The 16,870-nt window shown below is 41.3% G+C and overlaps 1 protein-coding gene across 1 annotated transcript in view; it reads left to right on the top strand.

The window, feature by feature from the left end:
- Positions 1 to 14,939: 14,939 nt before the first annotated feature.
- The window catches only part of NALF1 (NALCN channel auxiliary factor 1), a 437,255-nt gene continuing 435,324 nt past the window's right edge, over positions 14,940 to 16,870 (top strand). The window contains exon 1 of the mRNA XM_058856393.1: positions 14,940 to 15,775. Within this exon, the coding sequence (XP_058712376.1) occupies positions 14,957 to 15,775 (819 nt within the window). The 5' untranslated portion in view covers positions 14,940 to 14,956. The remainder of the gene's footprint in view (positions 15,776 to 16,870) is intronic.

The raw sequence follows: 16,870 nt of genomic DNA on the forward strand, positions 1-16,870 counted from the left end.
TCTTAGAATTGCTAAGGTTGGAAAAGACCTCTAAGGTTATTGAGTCCAACTATTAACCCAGCACTGCTATGCTCACCACTAAACCGTGTCCCCTTGTGCCACGTCCACATGCTTTTCACGCTTCCAGCAATGGTGACCCTGCCACTTCCCTCAGCAGCCTGTTTCCATTGCTGACCACACTTTCTGTGGAGAAAGTTTTCCTAATATCTAACCTAAACCTTGCCTGGTACAAATTGATGCCATTTCCTCCTGTTCTGTCATTTATCACTCAGAAGAAGAGTCTGACACTCACCTTGCTACAACCTCTTTTAAGGTGTTTTTGGACGTGCTCCTGCCCCTCTCTTTCTTGTCATGAGGGGCCAAAAGCTGAACACAGGATTTGAGGTACAGCCCCACTAGTGTCAAGTACAAGGGTTAAACCACTTCTTCTTAAAGAAGATGATCATGGCAGTGACTGGAACAGCTCAAGGCATCGTACTGAAGATCAGAGGAAGAAAGGCAGCACCTTCATGGGATATATGATTCTGTTCCAGACTGAGAATTCTACACCTCAAAAAAGGCTTTACCTCATTGGGAAGGGTGCCAGAGATATATCCTCAGTGACACCAAGAAGGTGCCTACCATTCCAAAATCTATATAGCTTTCTTGCATGCTTTTTCCTCTTCCCAAGAATTGAATTTTTTTAAAGCAAAGTTTACACATAGTTCAGATTTCTGCTAAATCCTTTCTTAAAATAGAAGTTGTTATCTGCTGTGATGTGCAGATATCTCGGCAGAGGTGGTCTGAGTACAAAGATCAAAGATGGGGGGTTATGGAAGGATCTTGTCTAGCTATGATGGCTCCTTTCACAACAGCTTGTAAGCATTCTCAAGCATAAGGCAGAACAAGGGTTGACAGCCCCGTTAGCACTAAGGACCATGTTGCCCAAGTCTCTCCTGCCTGACTGTTCTTCAGGCAGGTGGTTGAATGCACATTTCTCCAAGGCCTATCAGAACTGAAGTCAGCAGAGTCTGCAATGGTCCTGAAGTTTTCAGAACTCACAACTGTAATGGGTAGGTAACATCTGTCATGATGAAGAATGGAATAAGGGCCATCAATTAAAGTTGATGACTTTAACCAAGATCTTCCCTTTTACGTCACTCTGGAGTGCAGAGTATGTTGAGGTATCTAGTGCAGTGGGATCCACTGTCACAGCAAACAGTGCTGGTTGTGATGATTTCCAGAGAAGACTTTGGACAGTCAGAGAGCGCTAAGGTTCACAAGATGATGATAGCTCATTTCTCCACTGGGATGGACAAAGATGATGAGCAGAGGTCCCTGCAAAAAACGACTGTGCGCCATGTGTTTGTCTCATAGAGAGCAGGTATTGTGTAAAAGGTGATATCTGCAACCAGATGATTTGGGCATGTGCTGCATGTGGGCAAAACATCTGCCGTGTGTGGGCCAAAGGATGGTATGTAAATCTTGGGAAATGCATTTTGTGAAATTGCAGGGCCTGTGCCAGCAGTTGAGAAAGGATACTCTGCTTTCAGAGACTATGAGCATAATACAAAGGATGGGCAGAGAACAAGCTTTCATATTATTAGCACAGAGTTGCCAGTGAAAGGTACATTGTGTAGTTAGTACTCATAGTCCAAGCAGAAACTGTTACAGTAATGGGAGCAGCAAATTCTTGGAAGGAATAAGTAGAGAGTATGAATCATTTTGAAGATGTTTTCCATAACAAATAATCTCTTAACAGTGATTCTTGGTTAAGTGAAGAAAGGATCTGCTAACAAAGTGACTGTAACTACTCCTGGCTAATATAGACTTTGTTCAGCAATTTATACACCTAAAGTTAGAGTACTTACAAGGTGTTCTACTCAGAATCCTTACAAAACATTTCAATGGCTCTGGTCACAAAAGAAGTCAGGCAAACCAACTTTATAAGCACATAATGGAAGTGCCTTGTTACTCAAGCAGCACTGCTTTTATAGTGTGTCTTTAAGAGGCAGGGTGTGAAGGGGAGAATCTGAGGGAAATGATGTAAGACATATATTTGCAGCAGCAAGGAGGAAAAAGATTAATTTATATAGAAGTAGTGGAAACAGACAGGATAGATAGAAAGCCCATAACAAAGTGTTAATATGTAATTAGGTCTTCATAAATAATGCTATTTACCTGATTTATTTTTCATGTCTGAAATTTTTTAACCAATCATGGGCTCCTGAAATATGTGTTGTTCATACTTATTTAATAATTACTTTCCCTTTTGAAAGCTTATTCAGAAATCTTATATTGTCAAAATGTATTTATTCAGACAAGACACAGGATGTAACCTCTGTTCCTGCATTGGAAAGCCCTTCCAACTAATGTTTCCCTGTATTTCCTATTTCCTCTTAAATTGCCTGTGAATGTTTTTGCTGGAAAGTAACTGAATGCATGCATGAACTCATAAAGAATGGTTTAATTAATAATTTTCTTTGTTTTGTCATATACATTTACTCAGCTCTAGTGATCTAGTGGTTATGAGTCATCACCAGTAAAAATGGGGTGATAATAGGGGAGAATATAAGTTAGTAGGGTCCAGTGCAGTGAATTAATCAGGCTGATTACAATTACTGGAATTGTAAACCAAAGTATTACTGCTATGAAACAAATAAATAGCTTAAAAATTAGAAAAAAAAACCAAAACAAAGCATGACAAAGAATCTAAAGTCATGTGCCAGTTCTTTCAGGAAATTAAAAAACTCACAGAATTTAGTTTTCCATCTCATGTCTTTATAAGGTCTCCCACTTGAGTACCCTTTTACTTGTTCTGCATTAATTGTGTATTCTCACATCTTCATTTAAAAGAAATATAGTCTTTTATTGCATGTTACTGTGTTTGAAAATTCAGGTCTCTTCATGCATATTTATTAAATGACATTTGAAAAAAATTCTTCTGTTTTCCACAATGAAACTCTCTCTCAAGGTAAGTTGGAAACTACAACACCTCAACAACAAAGCTTTCTTAAAAATGTCCATCAGTACTTAAAGCCTTGAATCTGATACTTAGAGGATATAAATGTACAGATAAAATTACAATGGATGTATGGCAATGGTGACTGCCTGAAGGTGAAGATCATTGTAATAAGATGGGGATGTCAGCATGTATTTTTGATTAATCTTTTTAAATACATATATTTTCTAGGAGAAAAATAGAAAGTGTCAGTTTATTTAAAGGAATGCAAAGCATAGCAGGAAATACAGGCTGTATACAGGCAAAGAAATTAGCTTTTTGTAAAGTAATGCAGAAAGCTTTAATTAATATAAAATCTCATACTGTGCCCACCTTGCCAGATTAGATTTGAGGGAAAGCTTTGAGAAATATTTATCCAAACAGATGTCTCCCTAAGATAGTTGTACAGAAATCCAAAAATTATGCAGTCCTTTCAAAATTAATGTTGCTGAGTTTGTTTCATAATTAAGAACATAATTGAACATACAAATGTTTGAAATATTAATAAGACCCAAACTTTGTCTGTATTATCCACCTCAAATAACTCTTCCATGTTTAGAATGAGAACAGAGACACTGCTTGAAGAATTCCTATAGCTTGACTGGGACAAAACACGGAGTAATAGAGTACCCAAGTTTACATCAACAGAACTTTGTTCCTCTTTTATTTTTTTATTTTATATTTACATATAAATACTGTAAATTTGCTTGCTGTAATATTAGAATAATGGCAGAAACATTTTTGTTACATACAGAATGTTTCTGCTTCTCCTAAGTGCACAAGCGTTGATGAATTTAGGAGGTGAAGAACTACTAAATTAGGAACAACTGAGGATGCTTAAACCCATATGAGAATATCTACTGTGAATCCTATGATGATTTTATATTCCCTTGCTTTTCTCACTGCTTAAAATGAAGTATGTTTGGACAATATATGCATAGCAGCTGTGGAAATATTTTCTCAAGATGAAACGTGTTCATCAGACCCTCAAAGTGAAAGATGGACTAATCTAAATCCTCCACTGTGAAGGTTTCCTGGAATGGCTATCTGTGTGGAAAGGAGAGAAGTTCCTAAATTCACCTTAGATTTGTGATTGTTGCTTTCAAATGGTGCAAATATTTTGTAATTTATGGTGTGGTGGCACAAGTTGTAATATTTGATCATAATCAAAAGCAGATTACCTTTCCCATCTCTTCCCAAGAACAGATGTCTCTACATGCTCATGATAAGTATATGTTTCTTCATTCTTCATGATGAAAAATAATTAACAGATACAGTTAATATCTTAAAAATAATTTGTCCTAAGGTTCTTGTTTGGATTACTCCTTGAGGTAAAAAGGGTTTGGCATATGCAATTCTGTGCATTAACGTGGGAGCAGAATTCCCAAATGCATCTGTGAAACTAAAAACTTTAATTTTCATATTGAAATAATTTTGGCACTGGAAAGCTAAACTTACATGCTCTGAAGCACCCTGAAAGAGCTTCTCTTTTTTCTTGGCAAGAGAAGAGTCTTCTTTGGAATACAACTAGCTACTAAAAATAGTTCCTGTTTCCCTCAAGAATCACCAGTTTATATGGTTCTCCTATTCTGGTACCTAAAGAGGGAAAAAGTTGCCTAGGAAATATGTCAAGGCCTTTGAAATGAAGTTATGTAAAGCATATAGACTGGTTTTGTGCCTCTGTAGAAGATCATATAAAAAACATCTTGGTAACTTTTATTGTGATAACTTTTTGAAATACCTAATATGAAAAATATTCCAATACTTATTAATCTGTAACTTCTTCATCTGATGGGTAGTAAAATTACCATTAAGAATTCAAATTTCTGATAGAAGGTTACCAAAAATTTTGAAATTTTCAAGTTCTAATGTCACATTTCTGGATGGAATTTCTTCATATGATGTGGAGTTCTCCATATCACTATGTCAATAAAGCAAAATATATTTTCCACTTTTCTTGGCCATACTTGTGTCACTTCTTAACCTAGCTATGTCAGCTTTGCTTTTAGAATACCTTAAGACAAGATTATATTCACTCTAGCAGTAAACTTAAAACCAGCAGGTCAAAGGACTGTTTAATTTGGTCTGGCCTGACACCTTTTATGACCAACTCAAGTTTTAGTGTTCTGAACCCCCAAATTTGTCTCTTTATTCAAGCTACCTACTGCAGAAAGTACAGACTGAAAGGAAAGAGGGTGGCTTTTACAGCCATTCATAAATAAGGCAGCCAGTAACATTTATTTTAATTAAAAAGAAAACAAGCCTGGAAAAAGCAAAACTGTAGTTTTCCTTTTCAAAAGGATTCCTCCAAGTGTCAGTAATGTCCACACAAACTACAATGTCCCACTGGTTATCCCTTAACAGTGAATTTACTGCTATAACACTCTCACCTTCCCTGAACCTGTATGTCTATCAGCCACTTAGTACACATCCTCATGATTTTAATTTATGTGCCCTGCACATCAGAGACTCCTGAGAGCAGCTTTAACCCTCACTTTATGAGCCAAATCAAACCAGCTCTCTCCTGGGGCTCAGTGGACAGAGAGAAAAGGCAGATGTTCATCAGGATGGTGTGGAAAAGGGATATAATTCAAATTGTTGCCTGCAAAGGAGCCTCTCTCTCTCCACTGACTGAGGGAAGGACTTCAAAGATGAGCTATCTTACTTTAATGAATTCCCTCGGTCAGTGTTAATTTAGGTATCTAAAGTAAAGCGGTGACTCCCCCTTAATTTTTGCATTTTTGTTTACTAAAATGGATCTTGTCTGCAATTCAAGACTTCAAGGAGTTTTTGGCTTTAGGAAATGATAACAAATGTTTCTTTAAAAAAGTAATGACAGTGAAACTGCAGTATCCTTTTAGAAGAATTCCGAAAAGGAGTTGAAGATCACTGCTGTTGTGAAGAGTTTTCTCTTATTGTTTCATGCAGCAGAGTTAGCCAACCTCTTATGAAATGATGGTCTGCGAATCCTGAGAGCATGCAGTTACCTCAGCAACAAACAGTGCACTTCCACTGACCCGGGGCCAGCCCTGTTTGTGGCTGGAAGCAAATTATACCCATAATGGTGGTACTTAGAGGCAGAATCTCTCTGCCTATCCCTAGTAAGACTCAAAATATGCTAGGTAACAGGCTGGGAGCAGTGTTTGCTCTGATGCTGTGGGAAAAGTGAGTGTCAAACAGCCACAGCCAGCCATCAGGGGCTGCCTCCAGAACCACAGAAAAAAGAAAACAAGATAAAAGGAAAGAGAAGAAAGATGAACTTCAACAGAATGTAAGAGTTAAATCTAAGACCCAGTGAAACTAATTAGGAGACTAAAGCACACAGTGTAATTACATTTCTTTTCTCTGTCTTCCCCCCACAAGATAAAAGCATGCAAATAAAGTACCTCTTTGCCAGCAATCTAATGCAATGAAAATGTAATATATCACCAAAGATCAAGTAATGTATTTTACTGGAAAATTAGAAAAGCAATACTGTTTACTCTAAGACTGAGAGTGATCTGAATGAGATCCCTTTTGTAGGAAATCTTTTGTATTCACAGAAGTCTGCACATCACTCAGAAATTGAGAGCAGTCTCTTTGAAACAATAAAAAATATTCATTAGGAGCTAGATGATATAAGAAATAACATTATATACTGACCTATATAACAACACATCAAGAGTAAATTATTTTTATTATTTAAAACAGCACTTTGCAGGCATTACCTAATTATTCTGACTTCCCCTGTTTATAAATAGAGATGCTGAGAAAAAGAGAATGTCCAGAATCATACCCATCTAAAGAGTGGGAATAGACTAAAATATCGGGAGCTCTTTGCTTTCAGCCTGTGCTCAGTTCTCTGAATCTCTTGCAAAGCATATGGAACAGAAGCCAAAGTTTAGAAAATTGCTGATGATGTTGCAGACAAAAGGAGACATTTGTCTTTGGGTCAGACACATTAAATTGATTGTGGGATGACTCCAAGAAGACCATAAGAGCTTGAGTCATCCTACAACTTGAGTCACATGCCTTCTTCACAGGAATAACCCTGGAAGGCAGAGTGAAAAAACGGGCCCTATCTCTCTCTTCCTGGCAGATGGCATTGCAGCCAGTTGGCAGAAGGCAGGATATTACATTTTGATGGAAAAAGATATGACCTGGCTCCAAAAAGAATGACTGTCAATGTATGGTTCATTCATGTCTGCTTTACCAGCAACCAAAACTAGAAACAAAACATATAAAAGTGTCAAATATGTACTTCAACCCCCATCTGCAGTGTTTTCTTCATGAGGAATCTTTTACAGGACACCAAGACAGAGCCAGAAATCTTGCTGATGAAAATGGTTGTCTTTTAAATATTACAAGCTGAGTGCAATAGTATCATGTTCAAACACCACCCAACAACTCAGCCACATGCAGCTCACTCCTCTCCTGTGGGATGATGGAGAGAATCAAGAGGGTAAAAAGTGAAAAAAACTCGTGAGATAAAGACAATTTAGTAGATAAAACAAAAGCCACACACACACAAGCAAAGCAAAACAAAGAATTCAATAACCACTTCCCATGGGCAGGCAGGTGTTCTGCCATCCCCAGGAAAGCCAGGCCCCATCACACACAGTGTGACTTGGGAAGACAAACACCATCACTTTGAACATTCCTGCTTTCCTTCTCCCCCCAGCTTTATATGCTGAGCAAGACACCATACAGTCTGGGATATCCCTGTGGCCAGTTGGAATCAGCTGCCCTGGTTGTGAACCCCACTTCAGCTCTTTGTGAAGCCCCAGCCCCCTTGTTGATGGAGTGGTGTGAGAGACCTTGATGATGTGTAAGCACTTTGCAGGAATAAAAAAAAATCCCTGTGTTATCTGCACCATGTCCAGCACAAATCCAAAACATATCCCTGTGCCAGCTACTCTGAAGAAAATTATTCTCAGCCAAAACCAGCTTAGATAAGCAACAACGTAAAGTTAATCAGGGACATTTCTTCCATATTCAGTGTAAAGAGATGACGGAAGATGGCTTGCCATGCAAGAGTGCCTGTCTTAGAAACCTGTTTAAGGATGGAATGAGCTGTATTCTGCAGGTAGCTGTATTTTCTTGTTAGTAATATGGTAGAAGGATAAGCTTTGACTGGATGTTTTTCTACATAGCTAAACCTAAATGAGATGAAAAGTGCTGAAATTTCTTATATTTTTAGAGGACATATATATATATATATATATGTTTTACAATGATAATTATTAAAGTTCTATATCAAATCTATAGATAACTATGTATGTTTTAGTACTAGGGATGTTTCTTTTGGTCAAACAAGAAACTCCCATAGGTAGGAACATCTCCTGCATGCCCACAATGTCATGAATATAAAATTTACATTTCAGCCATGAGTGCTTGAAACGCTTGAAAAGATATGATACCAAACTTTCATATGGTCAGTCTGAAAAGAATTTTCTAGAGTGGCATATTTTCAAAGAATGTGGAATAAAATGTGTGGTGAAAAGTAAAGAGAAGTTTATTTGTTAGTATACATAATCTCTAAATTACTTCTTTCTCTTTTTCACATCCTTCATATCAGAGACAGACGTGGATAAACACGGAGCTACAAATTCAAGCTAGTCTGAATTCTGGAATAGAAACATCATATCAGTACATCAGAAAATAAAACCTACCTAATGTGGGCTTTGTAACTCACGTTGATACAAAAAATTCTACAGTAACATGCTTAAAGAGGAAACCAGACTGTGAATGAAACAGTGAGGTTATCTCTAAAAGTACTATTTTTTTCTTTCCATGAGAGTAACAGAGAGCAAAGGAAAACTATTTGACTTATTAACCAAAACCTAAGACTTTCTACAAAGTGCATAGATATTCTTATTTAAGAAAGAGATTGTGAAAGAGTGTTTCTTAGAAAAATTAAATATTTTCTCTTTCCCATGAGTTGAATCTTGACGCAAGGATGAGCCGGGACACCTATAAAGTAACCAAGGAGAAAAGGCGAGAAAAATGTCTTTGATGTCTGTAAAAGCATAATCACATTGTGTGGCTATTACATTTATTAGAAGACAGGAAATGTATACAATTAGTAAGAGAGAGAAACAAGGAAATATATTTTAAAGCCATAATCTACCTTTTGGTGGTGCTTTCAATCCTTTTCCTTCCGTCCCCAAATGGGGGAAATCTTTATTCTTCTGTCTGTTTCCTTTCTACATGCTTGGTTTAAAAACCCACTGCAATCTTTCCCCTGATCTCAGCATGCTTTGGATCAGACCTTACTCTAACAGGCGTAGGCTAATTTGTGTGAGACAATTATATTATCTTCTTCCTGCTGCAGTCATGTGCAAAAGTTATATTTCACTTTTTTGATGGCTTCAGTTAATGAAGAATAGCTTTAGCTCATTTCAGATCATGCTGAATAGATTATGCTCAATACCCACTGGATGTAGTATTATGGCCGAGCTCTCATTATAAAGATGCCATGATAAAAATGACCTACAATTTTTGGAGAGACATTATCAGGCTCCCTATGCTATCCATTCATTGTTCCATGACTGAAAATGTCAGCAAACAAAAATATGTTCTCATTCTCTAACAAGAAGTCTCATAGGATACCAAGAAAACATCTGCAAGATAATTCAATGACCTCAGTATCTTCGAAGTTTGTGCTGCACAGCCTTTTAAAATACAGTTGGACAAACTTTTATAATTTGCCATGTAGTAGTTAATTCTCTAATTTGGTAAGAAAAGATTAAAAAAAAAATCAAGCCAAAGAGATAAAATTGAAGGTAGTGTGGAAAGTGTGAACAAAGGAAAATGGAAGAATCTTAAAATCTGCATTAGTGCTGTTCGAACAAGGATTAGAAGCTTCTGATAGCATTAACATAAATTTCCCATTGCTTTGGAGCAATCAGACCCAGATGCCTGAAGCTTTCTTGCAAAAATTGAGCTTTCTGAAAAATACTGAAGAGGAAACTAAGACATTAGGAATGTGATGAGAAAAAAAAATAAAAAAAATTCTTTAGTATTCTTAACTTCTTTGTATCTTACAACCATCATGGTTTGTTTTCATCATGCTTATCAAATGGACTGAAATAATTAAATCTCTGATCCACTTCCCAGGTAATAGGTAATATAATATTCTTTTTTTTTTTTAAGGTGTTGAAATAAAACAAAACTAAACAACTCTGAGGATGTTAAACCACATAAACTGCACATCATTTTGCCTACAAAGAATATATAGATATTACTATTGAAGACAAAGTTTAAACTTTTAAAAAATCACTACGAGGTACTAGTAAAGGATCTGATTATGTTTGCTTGGAATTAAAAGTGATGCATGAGCCTCCAGTGCAAAGGTTTGAGTATTGCTGTTAATAATTTTTGCAACAATTGCTCCTATCAGTAGAACAAATCAACCCAAAAATAAAATGAAATCTAGTCTCTTAAAATAACCTGCCTTTTACAAAAAAAAAAATGCTTCTTAGCAATTACAAAGAAAGCTTTTTCTTATATGAAGAATATACATTAAAAAGACAAGATGTGTCTCTCAAACCTTTTAAAATAATCTGAAAGACCTATATACTGAACTTTTGATGTTACAGTTTTGTAATCAACAAAGTAAAACAAGAGAATTATGCAGTAAATTAATGTTTGCATTATATTAGGCAAAAATATAAGAACATTTAGGGGCATTTCTATCCTGAAAAGTGCTTATTATCATTAATGTGTTACATCAATAAATATTTCTGCTTGTTAAGCTAAAGTATTTTCACAAAGAAAACACATGGTATGTAGGTAAAACAGTAGCTCCAAGTATCTTGAATTTGTGCATGCTCATCCTATTAGACTTTGTCTTTAATGCTCGATAAATCAGTTGTCTTACATATTATGAGTCAAAGAATTAACGAGCATCAGCTCTGTTTGTATTGATTAAAGCACAGTGTGGCAGAGATGACACTGAACCACATTACTTTAAGGAGATCCATCTATGGAACATCTGGTGACTCCACCAGCTAGGGAGACAGGATTCCATGAGTTCCTCACACTTGGCCAAGCTTTGAAACACGAGTAAGAAATATTCCCAGTAAAAAATGCAATTTCAAAGTGAAGTATTTTGCACGACTAGAGTTATTTAGGAAGAATGATGAATATGGGGACATACTTCTGTAGCAATATTTTTGAGGAAAGTTTTTCACTTTTCTTCCCATTCATATAATTCATTAAACAATTTCAAATAAAATGCTGTTTATTAGATCAGATTTATGATAAAATTTTGAAGGAACTTTGAGAGAAAGCAGCCACAGGGTATACTTCAGATTCTTTCCCTCACTGCATACAGATCCTTGATTTTCAGATATTATTTTATAGCCTGATTTTTTCCCTTGAGCTCCAAGACCTAACACTAAGGGGCACCAGAGAACTGAACTGCATCTGTTCAGATCCATCAGGAACCAGCTACTGCAACTAAGTTGCAAGTTATTCACTGTGCTAGGTGGAGAGAGAATGGGGCTTTGGGTGAAACACAAGAGGTGAAGCAACAGTTCTGCATGACATGTTCTCTGTTACAGAAAACTGTCACTGGAAAAGCAAGGACATGCTCATTTTGAAAATACCAAATGTCTTATTATAGTTTATTTCTAGGTGTTGAAAAAGAAGTCTCACTCTATTTTTCCAGAGAAAATTGGGAAATGTGTGAAAATATTACATGACATGAAAATGGGTTTTGGGTTTTTTTTTTTTTGTTTTTTTTTTTTTGAGAAGATAAGTATGTCTAAACCATTCTAGCATACTGACTTTCAGTATATTTGCTTTGATCTTAGACAAGTGCAAAAAGAGGAGCAAAGTCTTAGGAATTCATTTCTATATTAAGTTTCAAAGGAGGTCTGAATACCAGCACATTTTCATTACCAATTCTTGAGGTTCCACTACGGAGATAAAGAACTTTAATAATTTCATTGAGGATTGCAAAATTGCCTATTATCCTCTCATTTTCCCAACAGGACAAAAGGGAAGCAACATTTAAAAAAAAATGCATAAATTATGTCTCTTTGCTAGTTATAGACTCCAAAGCCAACTTTCTTCTCCTCAAGTTTGTCTGTCAAACAGGCTAATTACATAGTCACTGACACATATCTTAGTGGAGCACATTTTGAAAATCTCAGACTTGATGTCAGGAATATGTTGCTTAGCCCAGCTGTTTTTGGTCTGGGTTTTCTTTTTTTCTTTTTTTTTTCTTTTTTTTTTGGTCTTGTATTTCTGCTTTGGTCCCTTTATTCTAACAATAAATACATAATAAAACTAGCAAAATGTAATTAAATAAATGATGTTGCATTTTAGAGTAGTAAAGTTGTCCCGAATGCTTTTTAAAAGCTTGGTCACAGTCTTGTCCCAAAACAGAAAGCATTACAAAAAGAAAAATTCAGTACTAAACCCAGTATGTCGAATTATTTCTATCAAAGCTCCAAGACCAAAATTAATAATGTACCATTAACAGACAGTGTGAGCTGATTGACTGAAAATGGCAAGGACATACTCTGATTTGAGTACTGTAGACCTTTCCTTACAATATTAACACTTATTTCTGCGTCTTTCCAGGGTATTCCCTATCAAAATAAAATCCACAGATAACTTCTGCTTGCTTGTAGTATTTGACCCGCAGATCTTGTAAGGCCGATGAGACCATTATGATAAGGCACTTTGACCTCCAGCATAACACAGGGTATAGAACCTCACTCAGCAATTCACACCTCAGGTCTGCAATTTCTGAGTTTTACCATCTCCTTTTGAAAGACATCCAGCCTTGATTTACTGCTCAAAGTAACAGAAATTCCAGCACATACTTTAGTAAAATCACCCTTCTGTTAATGACAGCTGCAGTCAGATTAGGTACAAGTTTTGTTCTCCTCTGATATGGCTTAATCTCAGGTCTTTTCCCACTAGACTTTTTGAAGCTGAATTCAAGAATCATCAGCAAGATGTATTCGTTTACAGACAATATTTGTTAAGAAAAAAAGCTTTCTTTAACCAAAAAATGGTTATCACAAATCCACCTTTTGTGATATATTGTACACCTTTCTCATGGGCAATTATCAGTCCCTTAGGATAGAGAAAGCCTCTGGAACACGGAAAAATATAGTTTCTGAACCTTCGCCAGTCCAGTGGAGAAATTAAAATACATATCTTGGTTATCCTTTGGTCAGATAGCATACCTGATGTCTCGAGGTGAACACCAGGTCTTTACGTGTTAATGTTCAACCTCTAGTTGGCACCTTCTCTTGTTTTGTGTGGGATCCAAGTTTTTCTGTTGCTGTTAAGATGCATAAATGAGCCAGAAGAAAGGAGTGAGAGACACTTAGCTGTGTCCAAAGCATGTGTTTATTTGAGCAAGATACCTCTATGGTTAGGGACAGAAGGTGTTTGAATCTCTACCATGGGTCCAAGTGGAGATCATCACCCTAGGTGATTTCATCATCCTAGAAGGAGGGCTAAGCCTGGCCCATCTGTCTTTCTAAGCAGTGGTATCTTAAACAGGGAACACACACATACAGGCAGTATTTACCAACCTCATGGGCTGAACCAGGGTTTTGCAAAACTTCTCTTGGGGAAACAACTTGGTGTTTATGGTAATTTTGCTTTACAGCTCTCTGACTGAGAGACAGGCAACTGTGTTCAGGCATTTTACTTTGTGGCCAAAAGTGGCCAGGATGCAGAGCCTGTAGTGCCATATGCCATTTGTGATTTGCTGTGACAAGGACAGACACGGAGACAGACCTCTCCAGCCACCATCCTGCATGGACATGGTGTTTCACGGCCACAAAGGGAAGGACACCCAGAAGGAGAGAGGGCTGGACAGTAGTACTAAGCAGTCCCTTCTGTGAGATGAGTAGAAAGAGTTGCATCCAGGAAGCCCTTTGGAGGGTCCATGTGGTCCCCAGTGCATCTCCCACCTCCTCCTCCTCCTCAGGCAGGAGGAGGCAGAGTTGCTGCTGCTGCCAATGCGCCAGGATAGAGCGATCTCGGCGCGGGAGGAGATGACGCAAAAGGCAGAGCTCCCCCCAAAAAAGTGTTTCTCCAGGACGAAGATGGCGGCAACTTAGCCCAGGGGCCCAAGATGCCTGTGCCCATCGGGGGCCCCCAGCCTGGCAGTTCCGCCCCGTGCGCCCGGGGACACCGCGCCCGGCGGCAGCAGCGGCGGCAGCCGCAGCCCATTGTCACCAGCAGCGGCGGCGGCCCCGGCAGCCTCCTCCTCCTCTTCCTCTTCCTCCTCCTCCTCTTCAGCATCCTCGGCAGCGCTCCGGGAGCCCTGCAGCAGCGTCTCTCCAGTTAGAGCGGAGCGGAGAGAGAAGAAAGAGACTGAGACAGCGGTGCAGGCATCTGTGCCGCGGCTCGGGGCTGAGGAAGAGGAGCAGCGGCGGCAGGGAGGAAGAGGAGGCGAGGAGACCTCCCGTAGCCGTCCGTCGGCAGCGGGGGACGCGGCATGCGGTTGTCCGGGGGCAGTGGGCTTTTCTCAGGAGGGAGATGGGGAGCTGCGATCTGACCATGCCTGGGTGAGAGGGGGAAAGGACCAGTCGCGCAGCCCCGCCACCACCAACTATCACCACCACTACCACCACCACCACCACCACCACCATCTCCTCTCCCTCCTCCTCCTCTCTGCGTTATTGCTCTTATCTTCTCCACGGCACTCCGCGTTGGATGGACTGGGGCTGTTTCGTGTGGTGAGACCAAGGCAGAGCCACCGGCGAAACCAACAATATCTCCGAGGAAGAAAAAGAAGAAAGAAGAAAGAAGAAAGAAAGAAAAAGAGAAAGAAAGAAAAAAGAGGAAGAAAGAGAGAAGGGGGAGAGTGGAAGAGAGAGAGAGAGGGAGAGCAAGCAAGCGAGAGAAGGGAAGGCAGGCAAGAAAATCCCCCCAATCTTTTAAGTCAATGCATATTGTGGTGACACTGGCAAAGGAGCCCTCACGGTGGAGTCGGCCAGGGCTGTGCGTTCCCAAAATATGACCAGGGGTGCTTGGATGTGTAGTCGGCAGTATGATGACGGCTTAAAAATCTGGTTCGCACCCCGGGAGAACGAGAAACCCTTCACGGATTCAGAGAGGGCTCAGAAATGGCGACTGTCCCTGGCATCGCTCTTGTTTTTCACGGTCCTGCTCTCTGATCACTTGTGGTTCTGCGCCGAGGCCAAATTCACGGGGACCGGAGAGAAGGAGCAGCCGCCGCCCGAGAAGCCGGAGCCCGCGGAGCCGGAGCTGCTGGCGGGCATGGGGGAGCCGGCGCCCCCCGCGCCCCGGCTCCTCGCCCCCCCCTCGCCCTCCCTCCCGCCCTCCCCCGGCAGCAGCGGCGGCGGCAGCCGCGGCAGCCGCGCCAACAGCACCGAGCCCCGGCACGGCAAGGCTGCTTTCCTGGGGAACTCCACCGCCGGGCCCCTGGAGACGTGCCCCCCCCCGGGCTCCTCGTCCGGGCAGTGCTTCAGCGTGGGCGACGCGGAGGCGGTGTGCCGGCGGCGAGGGGGGTCGGGGCGGCCGCAGGGCACGGGGCAGAGCCCGGCGCCCGGCTGGGACCTGACGGATTTTTACCTTTCCTTTTGTAATTCCTACACACTTTGGGAGTTGTTCGCCGGGTTGTCCAATCCGGACACTTTGAACTGCAGTCTGGATGTGGTGCTGAGGGGGGAAGGCTCCTGCAGCCAGTGCGTCCAGGCTTACCAGCGCTACGACCAGCACGCTCAGGAGAAATACGAAGAGTTTGAGGTTATGCTCCAGAAATATTTACAGTCGGATGAGTACTCGGTGAAATCGTGTCCTGAGGATTGTAAGGTAGGAGCCCATGCTGTGTTTCGTGTCCCTGGCTGTCGGGCTGGCGTGCCTCCCTCGGCTGTTGTGGCTGCCGTGGACCCTGTTGTGCCTGCTTCGGTGTCTGCCCCTGGCGCCGGCCGCCGCGGCTCTCACGGTGCGGGCGGTGCTGCGGAGGGTATCGACCGGGATGCCCCCCTTAGCGCATTATTAACAGAGAGGAAGAGAGAGGGGGAGGCTTGAGAAAACGCAAAAAGAAGTGATCCTCGGTCCTCTGGGAGCGTAGCGCTGGATTTCCCCCTCCTCATGAATATGCGATTTGACTCCGGCTCGGCTGCCGGCTTCTAGCGGGCTGGGATGCGACTTGGCGGCAGGCAGCGACAGGGTCTGCATGACAATGAGCGGGGCTCGGAGCGGCCACCGGGGTCGGGGCTGCCCGAGGGCGCTGCCCCGGCCGTGGGCCCTGGCTGGGCAGGTGGCCGCGGTGGCCCGGGACGGGCGGGCCGTGCCCCGCGGGGCCGGGGGCGCCCACCGGAGGCTCCGGGTAGGTTCGTCGGGCGCTCGGCCCCGGGGGTGGCGGTGCTGGACGGCGGCAGAGCGGTGTGGCGCCGGGCCTCCTCGGGAGCGGCGGCGGGACAGTGTTTTCAGGCGATCTGCCAAAATCTGTGGAGCCGGGGAAAGCTGGAGGGCAAGAGTGTCTGTCGACGGGCACCGCAGCGGCCCTCGGTTGGGAAGTGATGGTGACAGCGTTTTGATAAGCTGTGGCTGTTTCCTTTGGTGCCACTGGTGACGGCTCAGAGAGATCCAGAGGTTTTTCTTTTCCTTTGCTAGGAGGCGGAGAGTCCCGCTTTGGCTCTTGTAGTTGCCTTCTCTTTACTTTTGCACAAGATTAGTTGGCCTATCTCTCAAGACAGGGCAGAAGAAAAGACTTGTCCTCAGTGCCTAAAATAGCTAACTGCATGATTTTCCCCCCCTCTTTGAGTACTTGGTAGGAGGTGAATATTTCTGCCCTGAACTAGATTATCTCAACTACTGTAGCACTAACCAGTCTGATCCAAATTCTGCTTTAGCAGTGGAACACAGCAATGCATGCGAATCACTGCTCTAAATAAGAGGCCT

The sequence above is a fragment of the Poecile atricapillus genome, chromosome 1 (genome assembly GCF_030490865.1).
Source record: "Poecile atricapillus isolate bPoeAtr1 chromosome 1, bPoeAtr1.hap1, whole genome shotgun sequence".
Lineage (NCBI taxonomy): Eukaryota > Metazoa > Chordata > Aves > Passeriformes > Paridae > Poecile > Poecile atricapillus.